This window comes from Peromyscus eremicus, chromosome 2 (genome assembly GCF_949786415.1).
Source record: "Peromyscus eremicus chromosome 2, PerEre_H2_v1, whole genome shotgun sequence".
Lineage (NCBI taxonomy): Eukaryota > Metazoa > Chordata > Mammalia > Rodentia > Cricetidae > Peromyscus > Peromyscus eremicus.
In genome coordinates, this window is record NC_081417.1 from 147,292,577 (window position 1) to 147,313,383 (window position 20,807).

Genomic DNA, 20,807 nt, shown 5'->3' on the forward strand with positions numbered 1-20,807 from the left:
GCTGGAGAGCTGGTTCAGAGATTAAAGGTGCTTTTCTCTTAGAGGATTGGAGTTTGATTTCCAGTACTGACATTGGACGGCTCACAATGGCCTACAATTCCAGCTCCAGGGGATCAAGCTCCTGGCTTTCTTGGGGTGTGTCACACACACACACACACACACACACACACACACACACACACACACGGTGGTAAGTTAAAAAAATGAAACTTTAGAAAAATGTTTATTAAAAACAACCATTTACCCACTGGGCAGTGGTGGCGCATGCCTTTAACCCCAGCACTTGGGAGGCAGAGGCAGGTGGATCTCTGTGAGTTTGAGGCCAGCCTGGGCTACAGAGCGAGTTCCAGGATAGGCTCCAAAGCTACACAGAGACACCCTGTCTCAAAACAAAAACAAACAAACAAACAAACAAACAAACAATATATTTACAGAGCCCCACAGGAACACTGATCCCATAGCAAATGTATATTTTAAAGACATGCAAAAGTCTCCATTTCCCAGGGTTAAGCTGTACTGAAATCTCCACACACAGTAAGTGCTCATCATTTGATGAATGATGGGGACAGACAGGACTTTCCAATTCACTCTAGAAAACCCGAAACAGTATTTCTGAATAACACTGAACAACAGGGCAGGAAGCCGCCGCCTCCTCCAGTGACAGCCAGCATCCCCTCTCCTACCCCCCCACCCTTCCCGCCCGCCCCAACCCTTGATGTTAAGCAGCGGGCTGCAACAGGAAGCCCCTCAGCCACTGTCTTTCCTGCCCCAGTCCCCCGGTGCTTCTCTTCCTCTTCATACCTTCCCTCCACTCCCAGGTGGATGAAGAAAAAGCACTTACTCCAGCAAACTGACAAGCTGGGCACACAGAGCCATCCTGGCCCCAGGCGCAGTCCTTGGGAGTAAAAAGAATTAGCAGGCGGGACAAAAGAGGGTTTAAAGCTTGACAGTCACGGGACGAAAGGTCTGAGTTTACAAAGCAATCTGCTAGAAGAGACGTGAAAAGGGAGCCCCTTCCTCGGCGGGCCTGGGCCGGCTTCTCACCTTAGAGGCCTGCTCTTAAGCAGCCCAACTCTACAGCAGTCATCCTCCTTGTTTCTAGGAGTTTGGTTATTGACCCCTGACTCAGTTTTGTCTGAGTGAGGCCTCAACTTTCTGAGTTGCTGGCAATCCCATATACTGGGCTCTACATACCATGAACTTGAACCCACCCACTGGCCCGACTTCCAGTTCCTATTGTATTTCCAGCAGAAACAAGAGTGTGAGGGTAGGGTCACCCCAGAGTTGCTATGATTGCCCAGACCTTCGGGTCATTGAATATACCCACAGACCTTTCTGGAAGTTTCTCCTGCTACCAAAGGCAAGATCCATCCAAATACTTCTGTGCAGGGGTGCTTTAAATCCCTTCTCAACTTCCTTAGCTATGGCAATGCCAACTGTACAGAAAAGGAAATGGTGGGGCTGGAGAGGTAGCTCAGTGGCTAAATGTATATACTGCTCAGCGGGGGCAGTGGTGGCACATGCCTTTAATCTCAGCACTTGGGAGGCGGAGGCAGGCAGATCTCTGTGAGTTCGAGGCCAGCCTGGCATGCAAAATGAGTTCCAGGATAGCCAGGGATACTCAGAGCAACTGTGTCTCAGAAAAACAACAACAAAAAGTGTATATGCTCTTGCAGAAGTCCTAAATTTGTTTTCCAGGGCTCTCATAGGGTGGCTCACAACTGTTTGGCATTCTGGCCTGCCCCTTGAGGACCCCCCAGTATCCTGATGTAAAGCCCTTTTAGGAGGAAAAAACCCCTCCTCCTCCTTCTTCCCCTTTCCCTCTCTTCAGGAAGCTGCAGGCACCTCCGCTTTCCTTTCTCTCCTTTTCTCTCTTTCCCTCCCTCTCCTTCTCTCCCTCCCTCCCTCCCTCCCTCTCTCTATTCCCTTTCCCCTCCCCCTTTAATGAAACTTTCCACGTGGATGTGGTACCTGCATGGTGTGAGTAACTTTCCACCATGCCCCCTGGGCTGCCGCTGGCATGGCGTATCTCCTAGGCTCAAACCCTCCAAGGCCTCTCATGCACCGTTTCACAACAACCACCTGTAATTCCAGCAGGTAACTGGACCTGGACACCCTCTTCTGGCTTCCTCAGGCACCTGCACTCACATGTGCATACCACCCCCCCACGACTACAAATAATTAAAAATAAAATAAATTTTAAAAAAGGAAATGGGCCTGGAGAGATTTTCCTGAAGAATACACAGCCTAGGTTCCAATCTAGGTCTGTCTAACCTTTATGCCCATACTCTTCTGACTCTTGTAAATCCTTCAGGATTCTAATTTACACGGTGGCTGGATCAACTTTACAGTAGGTATAATGGTATAATTCTGTGGCTTCTAAACATTTTTGAGTCCCAGCTTTGGGAGTGGAAGAGAAACACAGTTAGAAGGGACACATTATGGCTGGTAGGGGTCCTGCGAGCTCATTTTTAGATCTTTGAGTCATGTAGCCATAAATAACGGCACTGGGGAACAGGGCAGTCTAATAAAAGCATGGCCGGGAATCATATCTGAAAAAAAATTTTTTTTAAGTCCTTTAGTTCGTGGATGTATCTGCAAAACAAAAGAAAAGCCCCTTTTCCCAGCCCAGGCAGAGAAGTCTCCTGTTCAGTCAGAGACAACAGGCTTCTGGGCATCAAGCCAAGGTTCTGGGGATATTTATAACTTGAAGAGGGTGGGAGTCCCTAATAAGCTGCTATATTCTTTTTCCATCACTTCCCTTTCCAAGGCTACAGAAAGCTGGGAGCTCTTCCCCACGCAGAATGCCTGCTTTGCCTAGCCCTCCTCTTCCATTGTCTAATCCCTTCATCCCGGCTGGGGAAAGGGACGGCTCCAGGTCCTTCCGTTTGGAGGACTCTTACTGAATGCAGCATAGCTACTGCTGGTGTTTATTGGCCTTCTGTTGTGGCCTGAGGGATCTGTTTATGAGTTTATGGTTTCTCAGAGCAATAGAACAGTCTGAGGTCTCTGCAAATCTTGAAGCTTTGGGCTCAATCCTACCATCAAACTCTGGCCTTTGCCTGTTAATAAATGGATTCGGATTTCTACCCGTGGCTCTGAGATCTCCGGAATCTGCTGGTGATATCTCGAATCTTTCCGAACGTCAGGGTTCTTTAGAATTCTGAGCGTTAGGGATCTCAGGCCTCTCGAGGATCTTGGAGCCAGCGATCCGTTGGATCTTTCACAGACTAGGAGGTAAGCCTGTTCGTTCTGCCCTAACCCGGGTTTGTGGCTTCTTTGAAACAGAGACAGCTAACATCCTTAGGACTCTTTCAGGTTCAGGTCTTCAGGCCCAGAGTCTCAATGGTGTTGGGAGGTCTTCAAAGATCATTTCAGCAGAGACAGTCAAAAGTGCCAGGTCCTTGAGTCTCCACTCTGAGGCCAGCTCTCTCCCTACGCACCCTACCCCCTTCCCCGCTTCTGATTTCAGTGTTCTGGCGTTTTAGATAAGTGCACTTGGGTTCGGTCTCTATAAAAGAGCGCGAGAAGCTCCCTACAGGGTTAACAGGATACCCTGGACCAGGCGGCTTACTGCACTCCCGCAGAGGGCCGTGCAGCACGAAGCCTCCTGGGATAAGTAGTCTGCAGGCAGGTTGCGAATGCCGCAAGGTCTGCTGGGAGTTGTAGTTCTCGGACAAGGAGAGCCAAGGCTGCTGGCAGCGCTGGGAGGTGTCGTGAGTACGTGGGCGGGGCCCAAAGTTCCACCGCGTCCCCGGAGTCTCCCGAGGGAGGGAACTGGAGCCTTTTCCCGCTCTGGCCGGGGCTGTCAAAAATGAGGGCTGATCCCAACTGAGTTCAACCCAGGCCGCCACACTCAGTCTGACCTGGCGGATAATATCTGACTCAAAGACGGTCGCAGGGCCACGAGAAAAAACAGGGAAGCCCCTTTACTGAGTCATGCTGTGATCTCCGAGAAGAAAGTGGAGGATACTCCTTCTGGTCTTGAAGGACGTGGTTGTATTTCCTCCCTTTTGTTCTTTCCCCACCCCTGCTTTTGGCCTCTAAGTGGCCTTTGTACGCCAGAGCGGAACTCCAAGTCCCGGCAGGCCGCGAGGCGCGCGCACGCGTAGTGGAGATGCTCGGCCACGCGGCAGGAGGAGGGCTGATGATTTGGCATCTGATTGGTCCCGTGTTTTATGAGTCTTTTTGCTGATTGGCTGAGGTTGCTGCCGGAAAGGCCCCAGCCGGAGATGGAAGAGCAGAGGCGTTCTGTAGGGCTGGGTTGAAAGCCTCCTCCCTCAAATAGCATCGGCCTGACCCCCAGCCCAGGGGGCACCTAGCCAGCGGTTGTCCTCCCTTACTCTAGCAGTGCTTGTACTCGGTATTAACCGAGACACAAAGAACGGGTCACGCTCGGGGGTCAGGGAGGAGAGTGACCAGTCCTGGGCGGTCCTCGCATACCCTGCGACCAGAACTCCAGCCCTAGGGAGTGGGCAGGGCTTCTTGCCGCGCCTCACTCTCTGCTTTTCGCCTCCTTCAGCGTTGTCTGCTAGCTGGTTTTCCTGATCTCTCTCCCAGGAGACGAACGCTTGAGCCTGAGATGGCAGCCACCCTGCTCATGGCTGGGTCCCAGGTAAGCCGAGGGTGGCTTCCCGGACCTCGCCTCTACTTACCCAGCTCGCCCGGTGTTTCCCTGTTCTGCAAACCCCTATAGGAAATTCCCTGGGATTAGCTCATTTCGCTATTCTGCTGCAGGGGCTAGTCCTGGCTAATTTAGCCATATACAAGCATATATCGAACATCTGCTATATGCCTTTAAATACTGAGGAGAATAAAACCGAACAAGATGGGTGGTACCCTCCTTGCCAACAGTCTGTAGGGAGAGAGGTGCATCCGATTAACCTTGATACAATATGATAAGCACTCTATTTACCTTAGCAATAAAGTGCTGTGGTGTGGGAACCAGTAAATCGTGGAGTGATTAACTCTAGATGCGGCATTCGAGGAAGGAGTGAAGAGCAAAAGGGTGGGGGTGGGGGTTGGGACAGAACAGCGGTGCTCGAACTGGACCATAAAGAGGAAAATTTCACTGGTTTTAGAAAAGAAGATTGTATGTAGAGATATGGAGCCATGTAAGTTCTAGATCTGTTCCGAAGATATGGCTAGTGGATAAGGGTCCTAAAGTGGGCAGGGATATTTAGTAGATTGCTTGGGAAGGTAGCTAGCTAATGGATTGCCCCTGCCTTTGACCGTGTCTTTTTTTTTTTTTTTCTTTCTTTCTTATTTCTTCTTTGGACTCTACAGATCAGACTTAATGCCATTGCCTTCTCGACATTTCTAACCATGTCTCTAATTTCAAGAAGAAAAACTGGTAGTAAACACCTAGATACTAAGTAGTGAGGAAGCATTGTGTGATTTCAGGCCCCTGTGACATTTGAAGATATGGCCATGTACCTCACTCGGGAAGAATGGAGACCTCTGGATCCTACACAAAGAGACCTTTACAGGGACGTGATGCAGGAGAATTATGGAAATGTTGTCTCACTGGGTGAGTGAGGATTTTATCTTTTTTCATCTTCTGTTTTGAAACTGTCAAAATGGCTTAGGTCTTTCAATACTGACTTGTTTGTTTTTAAGGAAAACCACACAATTAGTTACACAAAGCTTTAAATGTGGGATGATCTATGTTATACGGTCCAAAAAGAAAAAGATGTTTCTGCAGTTTTAGAGACTTTCAGGATTCTCACCCCTGAGTCATTTGCCTTTCTGTAGCCTGTTTGTACAGGTCACTGACCAAACAGGTCTGACGCTGTGGCGCTTGCCAGGACATAAATGTCCTGTAAACGGGCGCTGGAAGATGAGGGGTTCTGAAACAGGTTCCCAGAGGGCCAGAAGCCACCCCGCTTGTGTTTGTTTTGGCTCTAGAGCTGCAGCTTTGCCTCAGGTACTTTGTCTAGGTAGGTTCTTGTCTGGAGCTGTTTCCGAGGTGATCATCCTTCAGGTTGTTTCGGAGGAATCCTTGCCTAGTTAGATCACAAATCCCATGAAGAGGAGAACTCGTGAGGCTGGGGGTGCAGCTCACCTGGAAGAGTGCTTAGCATACTTGAAGCCCTGGGTTTGATCCTCAGCTCTACATAAAGCCAGGCACAGGACTAAGGTATTTTTAAATGTTTTATTCTCAGAACAAAAGGTGACCTGAGGGACTTCTTAGCTTGGGCTTTCTCTGATGTCCCAATTTCTTCGGATTCTTTTTATTTTTTTTTAATTCATTTTTAGGTGATACTAAATAAAGGATTTCATTGTGATGCTTGTATATATATATGTGTGTGTTGGTATACTTTATTCTGATTTGTTCCCCTACCCTACTTCCTTGAGCCTTTGTCCCTTGAATTGTTCCTTATAAACAGCAGCCACAACTCCACTACCAAAAACAAAATGAACAAAAACTCAGCTGTTAAGAGCATGTATTCCTATTGCAAAGGACCCAAATTCATTTCCCAGCACCCCCATCAGGCAGCTCACAACCACCTGTAATTCCAACTCCAGCGGATCAGATGCCCTCTTCTGGCCCCTGAAGGGCACCTGCAGTCACATGTATCCCCAGCCTAGACACAGACACGTCATTAAAAATGAAGTAAAAATTAAACCACCAAACTATGTTATTTACCCAGATCTATTGCAAATAAAACCTAAATATATCACCCCACACAACAACAACGAAAAGAAGAAAAGGAAGGAGCATCTTTAAAAAGACATGCTTTTGCATCCCTATAGACTATTTCAGGAATACTTCTTAGATAGAATCACGAAGAACCTTGTTGCTTACCCAGGTAAATTTAGGGGAGGGTTAATAAATGTTTCCAAGGCACTTTGTTGTTTTGTTTCTCCTTTTAATGTGTATGGGTGTTGTGTCTGAATGTATGTCTGTGCACCACATGAGTGCCTGGTGCCCATGGAGGCCAGAAGAGGACATCAGAGTCCCTGGAACTGGAGTTACAGACAGTTGTGTGCTGCCTGATGTGGGTGCTGGGAACTGAACTCAGGTCCTCTGCAAGTGCTCTGGACCACTAAGCCTTCTCAGGCCCTTCAAGGTGTTTGTTTGTTTGTTTGTTTGTTTTATCTCAGGACCCCTTGGATCCTTTAACGTATCATTAAACATTTGGATTTTTGTTTTGTTTTTGAGACAGAGTTTCTCTGAGTAACAGCTTTGGCTATCCTGGAACTCACTCTGTAGACCAGGCTGGCCTTGAACTCATAAAGAACCCCCTGCCTCTACTTCCTGAGTGCTAGGATTAAAAGCGTGTGCCACCATGCCCGGCTTGGATTTCTTTTCTTGTTTGCTTGCTTCATTTGTGTGTATAAGCCAGAGGCCCACTCCCAGTACTTCCTCTATCTGTTACCACCTTATTTTTTTGAGACAAGGTCTCTCATTAAACCTTGAGCTAGCTCTTCAGTGAGCCTGACTGGCTAGCAAGCTCCCTAGATCCACTTGACTCCATCCTCTCAAGTGCTGGGATTCATGATATGCCCAGCTTTTGTGTGTGCTTGATGTCCCAAGCCAGATTCTAATGTTTGTACAGCAAATACTTAATCTACTAAGCCATCTTCCCAGCCTCTGTTTGTTTGTTTGTTTGTTTGTTTGTTTTTGTTTGGGGAGTTGTTTGTTTTTGTGACTAGTTACCAAATTAATTTACTCATAGACCCTTTTCAATGAACATAACTACTTAACCGATTTCTGGTGTGTACTAAAAAAACCCAATTTGAAAAATGTAGTGTCTGATAGAAGTTCCTTATTAGCGGGTTGTGTATTTTTATTTTCACTCTTGAAATACATGAAATATTGAAGTATATGCAATACACTTACTTAGTTATACTGTCGGCCTGGTTCTGGTGTATAGTTTGGTGGTAGAGCATATGCTGAGTACACGTGGAACCTCGGATTCCATGCATGCTCTCCAACACTCCTCTCTGCAAGAGAGACTGCTTTGAACCGAGCATCCTTGTGTTCTGTGACTTTAAGTGACATTTGTAAGTTGCTTTTTCTGTCAAGTAAGAATTGAAGACATGGGGCTGGAGAGATGGCTCAGAGGTTAAGAGCACTGACTACTTACTCTTCTACAGGTCGTGAGTTCAATTCCCAGCAACCACATGGTGGCTCATAACCATCTGTAATGATATCTGGTGCCCTCTTCTGGCCTGCAGACCAACACGCAGGTGGAACACTGTGTACATAATAAATTAAGAAAAAAAAAAAAAAAAAAAGAGGTGAAGACATGATCCAGGAGCTGCTTCGGTGGGGTGCACCAGTGTTCACTGTACTGAGTAGATAGTCAGAAGGGTGAGACATTCAGTGTCACCTGACATAGTTCTAGGCCAGCTAAGAGACCCTGTCACAAACAAAAGTTCCTGATAAAGATAGTTAAAAAATAACTTTTCTTCATAGTAATCTGGTAGGTTCTTGTTGTAGAATATTATTTTAAGATGTGTTACATCTATTTATGCTGTGGAACATTTGTTTAATGATGCAAAGATATGTTGCATTCTTTTTTTTTTTTTTTTTTTTGGTTTTTCGAGACAGGGTTTCTCTGTGTAGCTTTGCGCCTTTCCTGGAACTCACTTGGTAGTCCAGTCTGGCCTCGAACTCACAGAGATCCGCCTGGCTCTGCCTCCCGAGTGCTGGGATTAAAGGTGTGTGCCACCACCGCCCGGCTTGTTGCATTCTTTTACGTTGCATTTGTTACACTCTGTGGAACTGTGTTACTGTGCCTGTCTAAAACACCTGATGATCTAATAAAGAGCTGAACGGCCAATAGTGAGGCAGGAGAAAGAATAGGCGGGGCTGGCAGGCAGAGAGAATAAACAGAAGGAGAAATCTAGGAGGAAAAGAAGATGGAGCAAGAGAAGGAGGAGGACACAAGGGGCCAGCCACCCAGCCACCCAGCCACCCAGCCACCCAGCCACCCAGCCACCCAGCCACACAGCCAGCCATGGAGTAGGAGTGAAAATAAGATACACAGAATAAGAAAAGGAAAAAGCCCAGAGGCAAAAGGTAGATGGAATAACTTAAGAAAAGCTGGCAAAAAACAAGCCACACTAAGGCCGGGCATTTATAAGTAATAATCTTCCATATGTATGATTTATTTGGGAGCAGGGTGGCGAGCCTCCCAAAAGAACAAAAACAACAGGTTCTTAGTAGTTATAATATGATAATTAAGAAGGCTTAACAAATTAAACACAATGACACATGCCCCAAAATTTTTCTAGAGTCTTTTAGATATTCTAATTTAAGGTCTCATGTTTTTTGGATTTTTTGAGACAGGATTTCTCCATGTAGTTTTGGTGCCTGTCCTGGATCTCACTGTGTAGACCAGGCTGACCTTGAACTCACAGAGATCCGCCTGCCTCTGCCTCCCGAGGGCTGGGATTAAAGGCTCGTGCCACTGCCGCCTGGCCCTAGAGCTGGAATTTGTGGTCGTGAGCTGCCCGGTGTGTGGGTACTGGCAAGCATACCCAGGTCCTCTATACGAGTACTCTTAGCCTCCAGGTCATCTCTCCAGGCCCTGCTCTGTATCACATTACCTTGGGAAAGTCACTTCACTTCTCCGAGTTTTGGCTCTCTTCTTCAGAGATATGGACTTTCACGATAATTGTGAGCATTAACATTTATTCATGTTAAAAACCTAGTGTGTTGCCATTGCTCTTCAGCTCAGTCCCCCCTCCCCTGTGGATGATGTATGTACTTCCCACTTTTGCGTTCTCACCCACTGCTGAAATAAACTAAAAAGAAAAAGAAAAGAAAGAACTTGGTTCTGGAGCTGGGCGTGGTGTAGCTGAGTGGTAGAACATTTAAACAACACACCCCAAACCCTGGCTTACTCTCCAGCACCATGTATAGAGGATAAATAGAACCCCTTAGTTCGGTGCCCAGAACACGGTAGGTCCGTTTGTACACTGACCTGTCTGCACGCTGTTTACTCTTCTTGCAGATTTTGAGATCAGGAGTGAGAACGAAGCAAACTCGAAACAAGAGCTTAGTGAAGATGTAGAATTTGTGACCATGTCCGAAGAGCCTGTCGGGGATGCCGAGAAGAATCCTGAAAGTGAAGAGGCCTTTGAAAGTGGGGACAGGTCCGAAAGACCGTGGGAAGACCTGACAGCGGAAGAGTGGGTCAGCTACCCTCTCCAGCAAGTCACCGACCTGCTTGTCCACAAGGAGGTCCACGCAGACATCCGCTATCACATATGTTCCCAGTGTGGAAAGGCCTTCAGTCAGATCTCCGACCTCAATCGACACCAGAAGACCCACACGGGAGACAGGCCCTATAAGTGTTACGAGTGTGGAAAGGCCTTCAGCCGCAGCTCCCACCTTATTCAGCACCAGCGAACACACACTGGCGAGCGGCCGTACGACTGCAGCGAGTGCGGGAAAAGCTTTGGCCGGAGCTCTCACCTCATCCAGCACCAGACCATCCACACCGGGGAGAAGCCGCACAAGTGCAACGAGTGTGGGAAAAGCTTCTGCCGCCTCTCTCACCTCATCCAGCACCAGAGGACGCACAGTGGCGAGAAACCGTACGAGTGTGAGGAATGCGGGAAAAGCTTCAGCCGCAGCTCCCACCTGGCTCAGCACCAGAGGACCCACACGGGCGAGAAGCCCTATGAGTGTAATGAGTGTGGGCGAGGCTTCAGTGAGAGATCTGACCTCATCAAACACTACCGTGTGCACACGGGGGAGAGGCCCTACAAGTGCGACGAGTGCGGGAAGAATTTCAGTCAGAACTCTGACCTTGTGCGGCACCGCAGGGCCCACACGGGGGAGAAACCGTACCACTGTAACGAGTGCGGGGAAAACTTCAGCCGCATCTCACACCTGGTGCAGCACCAGAGGACGCACACGGGCGAGAAGCCGTATGAGTGCACCGCCTGTGGGAAAAGCTTCAGCCGGAGCTCCCACCTGATCACACACCAGAAAATTCACACTGGGGAGAAGCCCTACGAGTGTACTGAGTGCTGGCGAAGCTTCGGGGAGAGGTCGGATCTGATTAAGCACCAGAGGACCCACACGGGAGAAAAGCCCTATGAGTGTGCGCAGTGTGGAAAGGGATTTACACAGAGCTCCAACCTCATCACCCATCAGAGGGTTCACACTGGAGAGAAGCCTTACGAGTGTACTGAATGTGATAAGAGTTTCAGCCGGAGCTCAGCTCTTATTAAACACAAGAGAGTCCATACTGACTGAGTCCTGTAACCCTGAGTAAGAAATGACTCATTTGAAGGTACAGTTATATTTGATATCAGTGAGCTTCCTTAAGCCTGACTTTCCTTGTCGTGGGCCACAGTTTAAAACATGGAAGAAGACAGCCTTTTTGAAATTCCGACCCACAGCTTTGGGGATGTTATCCCCTCCTCCGAAATAGTTATTTTTATTCATTGATTATTATATGAATCGCTTCATCAAAATCAGCCCCCATCCCAAGTCAGTTGAAAACTGAAGGCCAGAGGACAAGATGGTGCATGCTTGGGCCTGGAGATGGAGTAGATCTTTCAAGTTTTTTTCTCCTATCTTTGGCCCAAAAAGACTGCAGTGGGAATGTAGGACCGAGACAGGGTGGTCGCAGCTGCTTTGGCAGAAGGCAGGCAGACTTGTCCTGGGTTGCCACTGTTCACACACTGAAGTAGCTGGGCTCATGCACTTCCCTTCCAAAGGGCTTTTTCCTTGAGTGGCTCAGATTTGTATCTTGCCATCCTGCACACAGGATTCTGCACGCTGAGGGCAGTGATCACATCGTTTCTCCTTGTTTCTCCCTCGTGTATAGCTTGCATGTTTTTGAAAGCTACCTGAAGATACAATGTGAAGGGAAGAAGGAGGTTCAGCTTTGAGGACCAAGGGCCCATGGATGGTGGTGACCTTAGCAAGAGGTTCCCATTGACGCGGTCATTAATCAGGGTTACGTATTTCCTTCAGAAATCACTTTAGGGATCATAGTATGGAAACTGCCTTTAGGAAAAGATAGGCCTGTGAGTGATGATGGGAGTAGGCAGTGAATTGAGCCCTCCAGGGAAGGGGGCACAGAGCCCTTCCCAGGGAACGTCAGTCAGTTCTGTGTTCTCTGCCATCTAACTTTCCAGATCACTGGCCCCTGTACTGGTAACTCTAGGGTCTGATAGAGCCACACCCCAGTCTTTATCTTAGCTTGCATAAAGGCATGTGTATGTACAGTGAAATGTGTATTCTAATAGCAGAAACCGAAGTCATAAGAATCAGCATGTTTTTGCGTGATGTAGATCATAAGATAGAACTGTAGACATAACTCCGATGTGAGAAATGTCCTTTACTTTTCTCTTGTTCCGGGAAAAAATTTGAAAACTCGTGCCAGGCGTGCACTCTCCTGTAAGGTTTGGTTTTGTATAGAACTAAACTCTTGTTTGTATGTGTCCGTCAATTGTGAGATGACTGGACAATTAAGTCCATTGTCCTTTCTCAGACTGAATTATCTTCTCCTGTGATGAAAACCTCTTCGGCATCATCAGAAGAAACAAATAAATCTAAAGAGGAATGTGTTTCCAGCCTCCAGATACAAATAGTTTAAGCAAGAGTTGATCCAGTGTAGCCCAGTACCCAGTTCTCCTTATCTCAGCCCAAGTAGGAATTACAAGCTAGCCGGATATTGGTGCTTAGTCAGTCCTGTGGGGATGGAAGGGAGTCGGTGCCCAGCCTATTTCTATGGTGCTTAGTACAAAGTTGCAAACATTAACTTTTTTTTTTTTTTAAGAAAACCTTTGCAGGGTGGGGAGTAGATGGAGGAGTGGCCCATGCCTTTAATCCCAGCACTGGGGAGCCGGAGGCAGGCAAATCTCTGTTAGTTCAAGGCCAGCCTGGTCTACAGAGTGAGCTCCAAAATAGCCAGGGCTACACGGAGAGATCCTGTCTTGAAAAACAACAAAAAAGAAAACGCTTTTTGTTAAAATTCTTCGGGATTTGGCATTTAAGGCTTAGTGCTTTCACTTCAGAGTCACTGTGAGCACTGCTGGGTGACACCGTATCACTCACTAGGGACAACCTCAAAAGCAGCCGAATGAAAAACCACTCCAGGGAACTTTAAGTGGTCCCTCCCATTTGAGTACGAACCTGGGGCAGGGCACGTGGTTTCTATTCTGTACAAAATCTAGCCTGCCGTGGGTGTTCATATTTTAACTGTTAGGTGACTTACGTATTCTTGGTAACTAAACTCCGATATGTTGTCTGTATCATTGTAGCCGATGACTTGGGTGGATTTCAGCATTCTCCTGTTGCTTCTTTGAGTCACTGTAAGTGCCTGCTTGGGAGTAGCGGTAGAAGACAGCACCTCTGACCCAGCTTCATTTCTCCCCCTTTCCCTCCCCTGTGCTTACCCTGCCCCCACACTCCCCCACTCCACCCCAGCAACCCTCCTCCAGCCTTCCTTTAAAGGTTATGCTAGCGTCCCATTAGCTGCTCTTGCTTTCTAGGAGATGAAAGGCTCGGGAAAGGTTTCTGATGGCCTTCCCACCTCTCTGTACGTGTATACTCCAGCGGAGTGGCCATGCCAGCTCCGCTCTCTCCTGCGGTCAGTTGCTGCCCACTTCCTGTGCTGAGCTTTGTGGAAGTCGTGCCGCTGCCACGCTTCACTGGTGCTCTTTGCATGCCTTCTGTTTGCAGGTCCCTGCCTGTTTCCGCACATACCCAGACACTCTGTGCCTGTGTTCTATGGTTGTGGCGGGGATGAACAAGTAATCTGTAGAGGCATTCCCTTGGTATAGGTCAACTATCCTAGTGTCTTGTCTACAGCTGTATTATCCTGACAATATTCTATTATTAAAGGTATAATTTTTAAAATCAAAACAACTGAGTTATTTTGGTAATCTCAAACAGGTTGATATCAGAGCCTCTCATCAGGCTTTTTAAAGTTGGGCATAGCCGGGTGGTGGTGGCGCATGCCTTTAATCCCAGCACTCGGGAGGCAGAGCCGGGCAGATCTCTGTGAGTTTGAGGCCAGCCTGGTCTCCAAGGCAAGTTTCAGGACAGGCGCAAAGCTACACAGAGAAACCCTGTCTCGAAAAACCTAAATAAATAAATAAATAAATAAATAAATAAATAAATAAATAAAAATAAAGTCGGGCATGATCGTCTTTACATTTATGCTTTGTGCATAGATGTTGTACAGGTATTTTGCATAAGCTTTCCTGAAGGAATTGAGGATACAGTCAGTATTTTGAACTCTTGAGTATGCTACATCTCATCTGGTCGATGTAAAAGCCTGGATAGTTTCCTAAGAAGTCCATGCCAGTGGCAAAAGCAACATGGAAGTATTGGATATAAGTATCTCAGTATACAGGAAGAAGGAAAACATCCAAAAGAAAAAGTTAGAGTCTTTGTTTTAAAAAGAGAGTTTCTGGGGGCTGGAGAGATGGCTCAATGGTTAAGAGCACTGGTTGTTCTTCCAGAGGTCCTGAGTTCAATTCCCAGCAACCATATGGTGACTCACAACCATCTATAGTGGGATCTGATGCCCTCTTCTGGCATAAAGGGGTATATGTAGATAGAGCACTCATACACATAAAATGAGTAAATTTTTTTTTTTTTTAAGAGTTTCTGGGAACACAAACAAGAGCCAGCAACAGGCATAGTGGTGTACACTTTTTCCCAGTGCTCAGGAGACAGAGTCGGGTGGATCTCTTGAGTTTGAGGCCAGCCTGGTCTACATATAGCAAGACCCTGTCTCCAAACAAACAAAATGAAAATGACCTTTGAAATGGCTAGTAAGATGGCTCAGTGGGTAAAGATGCTTTCAGTGGAAGCCTGATGACATGAGTTCGACTCCTGTGACCCGCATGGTAGGAAAAGAGAACTAACTCCTGGAAGTTGTCCTCCATACGTGATTGGCATGTGCTTCCCCCAACCCAAATAGGTTAATAAACAAACAAAATAGCAAAACCACCAGGCTATCTCTCAGAAACAGTCAGAGCTTGTGATTTAAGACCAAAGCAGGGGCTGGAGAGGTGATTCAGCATTAAAGAGCACTTCTTGTTTTTGCAAAAGACCCAAGTTCAATTCCCAGCCCCCACATAGAGGCTTACAACTGTCCGTAACTCCAGAGGATCCAAGACCCTCTTCTGACCTTTGTGGTACACACACATGCATACAGACAAAACTCTTAAGTAAAAAATTATTATTTTATTTTATTTTAGATTTGTTTTTTTGAGACAGGGTTTCTCTATGTAGCCCTGGCTGTCCTGGAGCTCACTCTGTAGACCAGGCTGGCCTTGAGCTCAGACATCCTCCTGCCTCTGCCTCCCAAGTGCTGGGATTAAAATTGTGTGCTGCCACCACCCAGTGAAAAGATGTTTATTTTAATTTGTGGTAGCAAGATGGCTGAAAGGCACTTGCCACCAAACCTGGCAAACTGAGTTTGATCCCTGGACCCATGTGATGGAAGGTGAGAACGGATTCCTACATGTTGCCCCCCACCCCCAAATAAAAATGTAATAAAAATTAAGCTGTTTCTTGCTAAGGATAGTAGCACAGGCCTGTGTCCCAGCTATTTGGGAGAAGACCTTAGAGAATCACTTGAGACCAGGGATTTGGAAGTAGGCTGGACTCTCAGAGGTTAAGAGCACCTGCTGCTGTTCTAGAGCACCTACCTGGGTTCGATTCCTGGCATCCCTATGGCACTTCAAAACTGGGGATCAGATGCCCTCTTCTGGCTTCTCTAGGTACTGGTTTTGTGGTGGACAAACATACATGAAGCAAAACACTCATTGTACACATAAACAATTTAAATTTAAAAAGGTGTGGGGGCTGCTGGGTATGTTCTCAGTAGTGTGTAGGCACTTAGCATAGGGTAGGCCCTGAGTTCAGTCCTGAGTTCTAGAACAAGCGGAACCCTCTACCAGTTCAGCATCTTCAGTGGCTGGAAAGAAAGTCAAAGGAAGACATTAATTCACCGGAAGTGTAAGTAGCATATTTGGGATGTTACTATTTCTCTAGCATTTCCAGCAAAGCAAACTTGCTCCAGTGTGGACTGTCTTCCAGTTGCAAAGGGAGTACAGAGCTGTTTCCAGGCTGTTAGGACGCCAGGGAGGACACCGATATGCTGGTTTGCTAACGGGTTCCCTGGTGTGTCAGGAGTTGATGTTGTTAGCCAGAGCTCCCACACCCTGGGGGAAATGGGCCCTTAGGAAGCGTGTGTTAAAACTCTCAGGGGGCCTCCTAGGGCACCTGTTCTCACGTGCACATACCTACCTACACAGACACAGACACACACACACACACACACACACGGACACGGACACGGACACAATTTTAAATGATAATTAAAATAAATCTTTAAGAAAATCTCGTGGACTAGATGTACACACCTTTAATGCCAGCACTTGGGAGGCTGGGACAGACAGATGACAGGTGGATCTCTGTGAGGCTTCAAGATAAGAAACACCTTTTAGCAGGCCTGGTGACACACACCTCTAATCCCAGCTGACTCTGGGATGAAGACAGGACTGTGATACAGTCAGACCCTGCCAGACTCGGGGGAAGAAGGGAAGGAGGTAGGGGTCCTCGGAAAACACCGACAGGTAAAATCAGTGGAAGGAAGTGCAGGGAGTTTCATTTTAAGTGTTTTGCTTTCGAAGCTGGCGCCGTGGTCAGAATCTCCGAAGGTGGTTTTGCTCTGTTTTCCACTTGACTGGAGTTGAAGTTGATGGCATCACAAACCTTGCTTTGAGCTCCACCACAGCCCCTGCCTCTCAGCAGCTCCTGATGGGGATTCTGATGCCTTGAAATCAAACTCCACACCCGACTAGACCCTTCTCCCACCGATCCCATGGCTTCTCCGGCACTTTCCAAGATATCCCAGATGGAAGCTTGCATATTATCATTGCTACCTGTCTCCCTCCCCAGTCAGTGACGAACGTCAATTGGATAATTAGCTGTTCAGTCCTGTCCATGTAACCTCCTAAATATTTCATGAGTCTAGTCTTCTTTGTCTGTCTGTCTGTCTGTCTAATTTTTCAAGGCAGCGTTTCTCTGTGTAGTTTTGGTGCCTGTCCTGGATCTCACTCTGTAGACCAGGCTGGCCTCGAACTCACAGAGATCCGCCTGGCTCTGCCTCCCGAGTGCTGGGATTGAAGGCGTGCGCCACCGCAGCATTTCTACTGCAACCACCACTGGCTCAGTAAGCACTCTTAACTACTGAGCCATCTCTCCAGCCCCACTACCCCTTCCCCCCTTCAGTGCTGGAGATCATTTAGGACCTTGGGAAGGTTTACTCCAAAGTGTGCCGTAGAGAGATTTACCTTTCAGAAAGATCAGTAGAGCTGTAGAGCAAAGGAGAAGGGACTGAAAGGGACTGAAATCAAGGGGACTCATTAGGTGGTTGTTTCGTTAAGTAAAATGTGGTCCTGGTGACAGTCTGATAACTGCCGATATCCTGAGTCCCAGTGTGTCATTTAACTCCTGTAACTTGACAAGGTAAATATTCTAGCCACAACTTGCCATTTGTGGATGGGAAACTGGAAGAAAAGAGACGCTAAGTCATTGCCCAAGTCATGCGGTTATCAGTGGCAGTAGACAAAGGGTTGATAGCCAGGCATGGTGGTGTCTGACTTTAATCCCAGCCCATCGGGAGGCAGAGCCAGGTGGATCTCTGTGAGTTCGAGGCCAGCCTGGTCTCCAAAGCGAGTTCCAGGAAAGGCGCAAAGCTACACAGAGAAACCCTGTCTCAAAAGAGCAAAAATAAATAAATAAATAAATAAATAAATAAATAAATAAATAAAATAAAAATGAAGCCTTTGGGGGCTGGAGAGATGGCTCAGAGGTTGAGAGCACTGACTGTTCTTCCAGAGGTCCTGAGTTCAATTCCCAGCAACCACATGGTGGCTCACAACCATCTGTCATGAGATCTGGTGCCTTCTTCTGGCCTGCAGACATATGTGCAGGCAGAATACTGTATACATAATAAATAAATAAATCTTTAAAAAAATAAATAAATAACGCCTTTGCAGTTGAGCATGGTGTCACATCCTTTAATCCCAGTACTGAGAAGGTAGAGGCAGGTGGATCCAGCCTGGTCTGCGTAGAGAGTTTCAGGACAGCCAGGGCTACATAGTGATGCATCAAGGAAAAAAAATCCAATAAAACAAAGCCTTTCATGTTAGGGTGGAAGAGATGGCCTAGCAATTGTGTGCTGGCTGCTCTGACAGAGAACCTGAGTTCAGCTTCGGGCACCCACATTAGGTGGCACACACACACACACACACACACACACACACACACACACACACACAAATACGAATAAAAACAAATCTAAACAAACAAAAGCCCCTTTCTTCAATGCTTCCCGTAGCCAGGTCCAGACAGTGAAGCTCCTCCCCAGTGCCTGAGGAGGAGGCCATCTGTGATCGGGCTCCCCCGTCCCAGCACTTGAGTAACTAACTACAGCTGCTGCTGTCCACTCCCTCTGGCTGGCTTTAGCCCTTTTCAGGTTTCCGTCCCGACTTCTTCCAGAAAACTGGACCACGTGCTTCTTTTCCGATTTTCCTGGGTTGAGCACAAGTGTTTATCCCTGTTCCTCGAAGAGAAAGTCACTGTCTCGCTCCTTCTCTCCATCCCTTTCTTTTCCTCCCTTTCTTTCCCTCTCTCTTCCCCCTCTTCCTTCCTTCCTTTCTTTTTTTTTTTTTTTTTTTTTTTTTGTTTTTGTTTTTGTTTTTCGAGACAGGGTTTCTCTGTGTAGCTTTGCGCCTTTCCTGGAACTCGCTTTGGAGACCAGGCTGGCCTCGAACTCATAGAGATCCTCCTGGCTCTGCCTCCCGAGTGCTGAGATTAAAGGCGTGCGCCACCACTGCCCAGCCCCTTCCTTTCTTTTGACATCCTCTCTGTGTAGCTCAGGCTGACCTTGTACTCCTGATTCTCCTGTGTCTGCCTCCCAAGTGCTGGGATTACAGCTGTGCATCACCATGCTCAACAACGCTTGTGCCCTTGTATCTTCAAGCCGTAGGGAATGTTTGGCCTGCAGTAGGCAGGTAGCAGATACTTCTTCGATGACTAAGAGAGGATTTGATATTTATATGGTAACTTAGTTCTGCTTTATCACCACACCAAAATAATCTTGAAAGAACTGTGGAGTATTTGTCATTGGAATATTAGATAGGGACTTGTGCAAGAGGAGAGCTCCTTGTGGTGATACATTGTGTACCCCAATATACTGTGTACCCTAATAAATTTATCTGGGGATCAGAGGACAGAGCCAGCCACTAGATTAGACATAGAGGCCAGACAGTGGATCTCTGCGAGTTCAAGGCCACACTGGGAGCAGAATCAGGCAGTGGCAGCACACGCCGAGATCTCATGTCTTTGCTTGGGAAGCACACACGCCTTTAATCTCAGGAAGTGACATGGCTGGGTGGAGAATGGTATATAAGGCGTGAGGAGACAGGAACTAAGCAGCAGTTCAACTGAGACCCCCAGGGGTGAGGACTCAGGCTTTCAGTCTGAGGATTCACGGAAACGGGATCGCCTGAGGAGTTGGCAGGTGAGGTTGGCTGTGGCTTGTTCTGTCTCTTTGATCTTTCAGCCTTTACCCCAATATCTGGATCTGTATTTTCCTTTCTTTTTTAAATAAGACCGTTTAGCAACTCCTGTTACAATTCAGCACATTTGACCCTTCATCAGCTTGATACACAAACACATCACCGTTAAGCCACAACCTGTCCTTTCTCATTCATCCCCAATAGCTCACATTAAAAACATAAATAACGGCACACAGCGGGCAAGCCCCATGGAGGCGTACGAGCAGGTCCAGAAGGGCCCCCTGAAGCTGAAAGGCGTTGCGGAGCTTGGCGTGACAAAGCCGAAGAAGAAGAAGAAGAAGGACAAAGACAAGGCCAAGCTGCTGGAGGCCATGGGGACGAGTAAGAAGAGCGAGGAGGAGGAGGAGAAGAGGCGCTGCCTGGACAAGCGCACGCCGGCGCAGGTGGCCTTCGAGAAGATGCAGGAGAAGCGGCAGATGGAAAGAATCCTGAAGAAGGCGTCCAAAACCCATAAGCAGAGAGTGGAGGACTTCAACCGACACCTGGACACACTCACCGAGCACTATGACATTCCTAAAATCAGCTGGACCAAGTAACCTTCCCCCTTGCGAAAGACAGGCCATGTCGGCTGTGTTGCGCCCCTCGGTGTTTTCTAGAATGTTCTACAGCTGCCAGTGCATCTGCTGAAACCAGGCTTTCTGAAACTTGACTATCAATAAGTAAGTAAGTAAATAAATAAATAAATGGCTTTAAAAGTCCCACAGTCTTTACAAACTTAAACACATTAAAAGTTTAGTCCCACCAGGTGTGGTGGCACAAGCCTTTAATCTCAGTACTCAGGAGTTAGAGGCAGTAGATCTCTGAGTTCCAGGCCAGCTTGGTCTATAAGAGTGAGCTCCAGGATAGCCAATGACTACACAAAGAAACTCTATCTTAAAAAACACAAAACAAGAAACAGAAGTTCAGTCCTTTATCCAGTCTCTTTAAAAATCCAATCTCTCTCTCTCTCTCTCTCTCTCTCTCTCTCTCTCTCTCTCTCTCTCTCTCTTTTGTTTGTTTGTTTGTTTCCAGACAGGGTTTCTCTGTGTAGTTTTGGTGCCTGTCCTGGATCTCGCTCTGTAGCCCAGGCTGGTCTCCAACTCACAGAGATTTGCCTGGCTCTGCCTCCCAAGTGCTGGGATTAAAGGCGTGTGCCACCACCGCCTGTCCCAATATCTCTTTTAAAAGTTCAAAATCTCACGCCGGGCGGTGGTGGCACACGCCTTTAATCCCAGCACTCGGGA

General features: G+C 47.4%; 2 protein-coding genes across 3 annotated transcripts; both read left to right on the forward strand.

The window, feature by feature from the left end:
• The first annotated feature begins 2,733 nt into the window (after nucleotides 1-2,733).
• Nucleotides 2,734-12,750, forward strand: Znf436 (zinc finger protein 436). 2 transcript variants are annotated; one of them, XM_059255200.1, is made up of 4 exons: nucleotides 2,734-3,237; nucleotides 4,523-4,615; nucleotides 5,404-5,530; nucleotides 9,969-12,750. In XM_059255200.1, the coding sequence occupies exons 2-4, from the start codon at nucleotides 4,583-4,585 to the stop codon at nucleotides 11,219-11,221; spliced, it is 1,413 nt and encodes a 470-aa protein (XP_059111183.1). In that variant the 5' UTR covers nucleotides 2,734-3,237; nucleotides 4,523-4,582; the 3' UTR covers nucleotides 11,222-12,750. The 2 variants fall into 2 exon arrangements, with proteins under 2 accessions (XP_059111183.1, XP_059111184.1); XM_059255201.1 differs by having other exon boundaries at nucleotides 2,734-4,615; nucleotides 5,287-5,530.
• Nucleotides 12,751-19,733: 6,983 nt separating this feature from the next.
• Nucleotides 19,734-20,213, forward strand: LOC131905233 (protein FAM32A-like). Its single transcript, XM_059256200.1, has one exon. It carries the CDS (start codon nucleotides 19,773-19,775, stop codon nucleotides 20,118-20,120), a length of 348 nt encoding a protein of 115 aa, XP_059112183.1. The 5' UTR covers nucleotides 19,734-19,772; the 3' UTR covers nucleotides 20,121-20,213.
• Nucleotides 20,214-20,807: the final 594 nt, after the last annotated feature.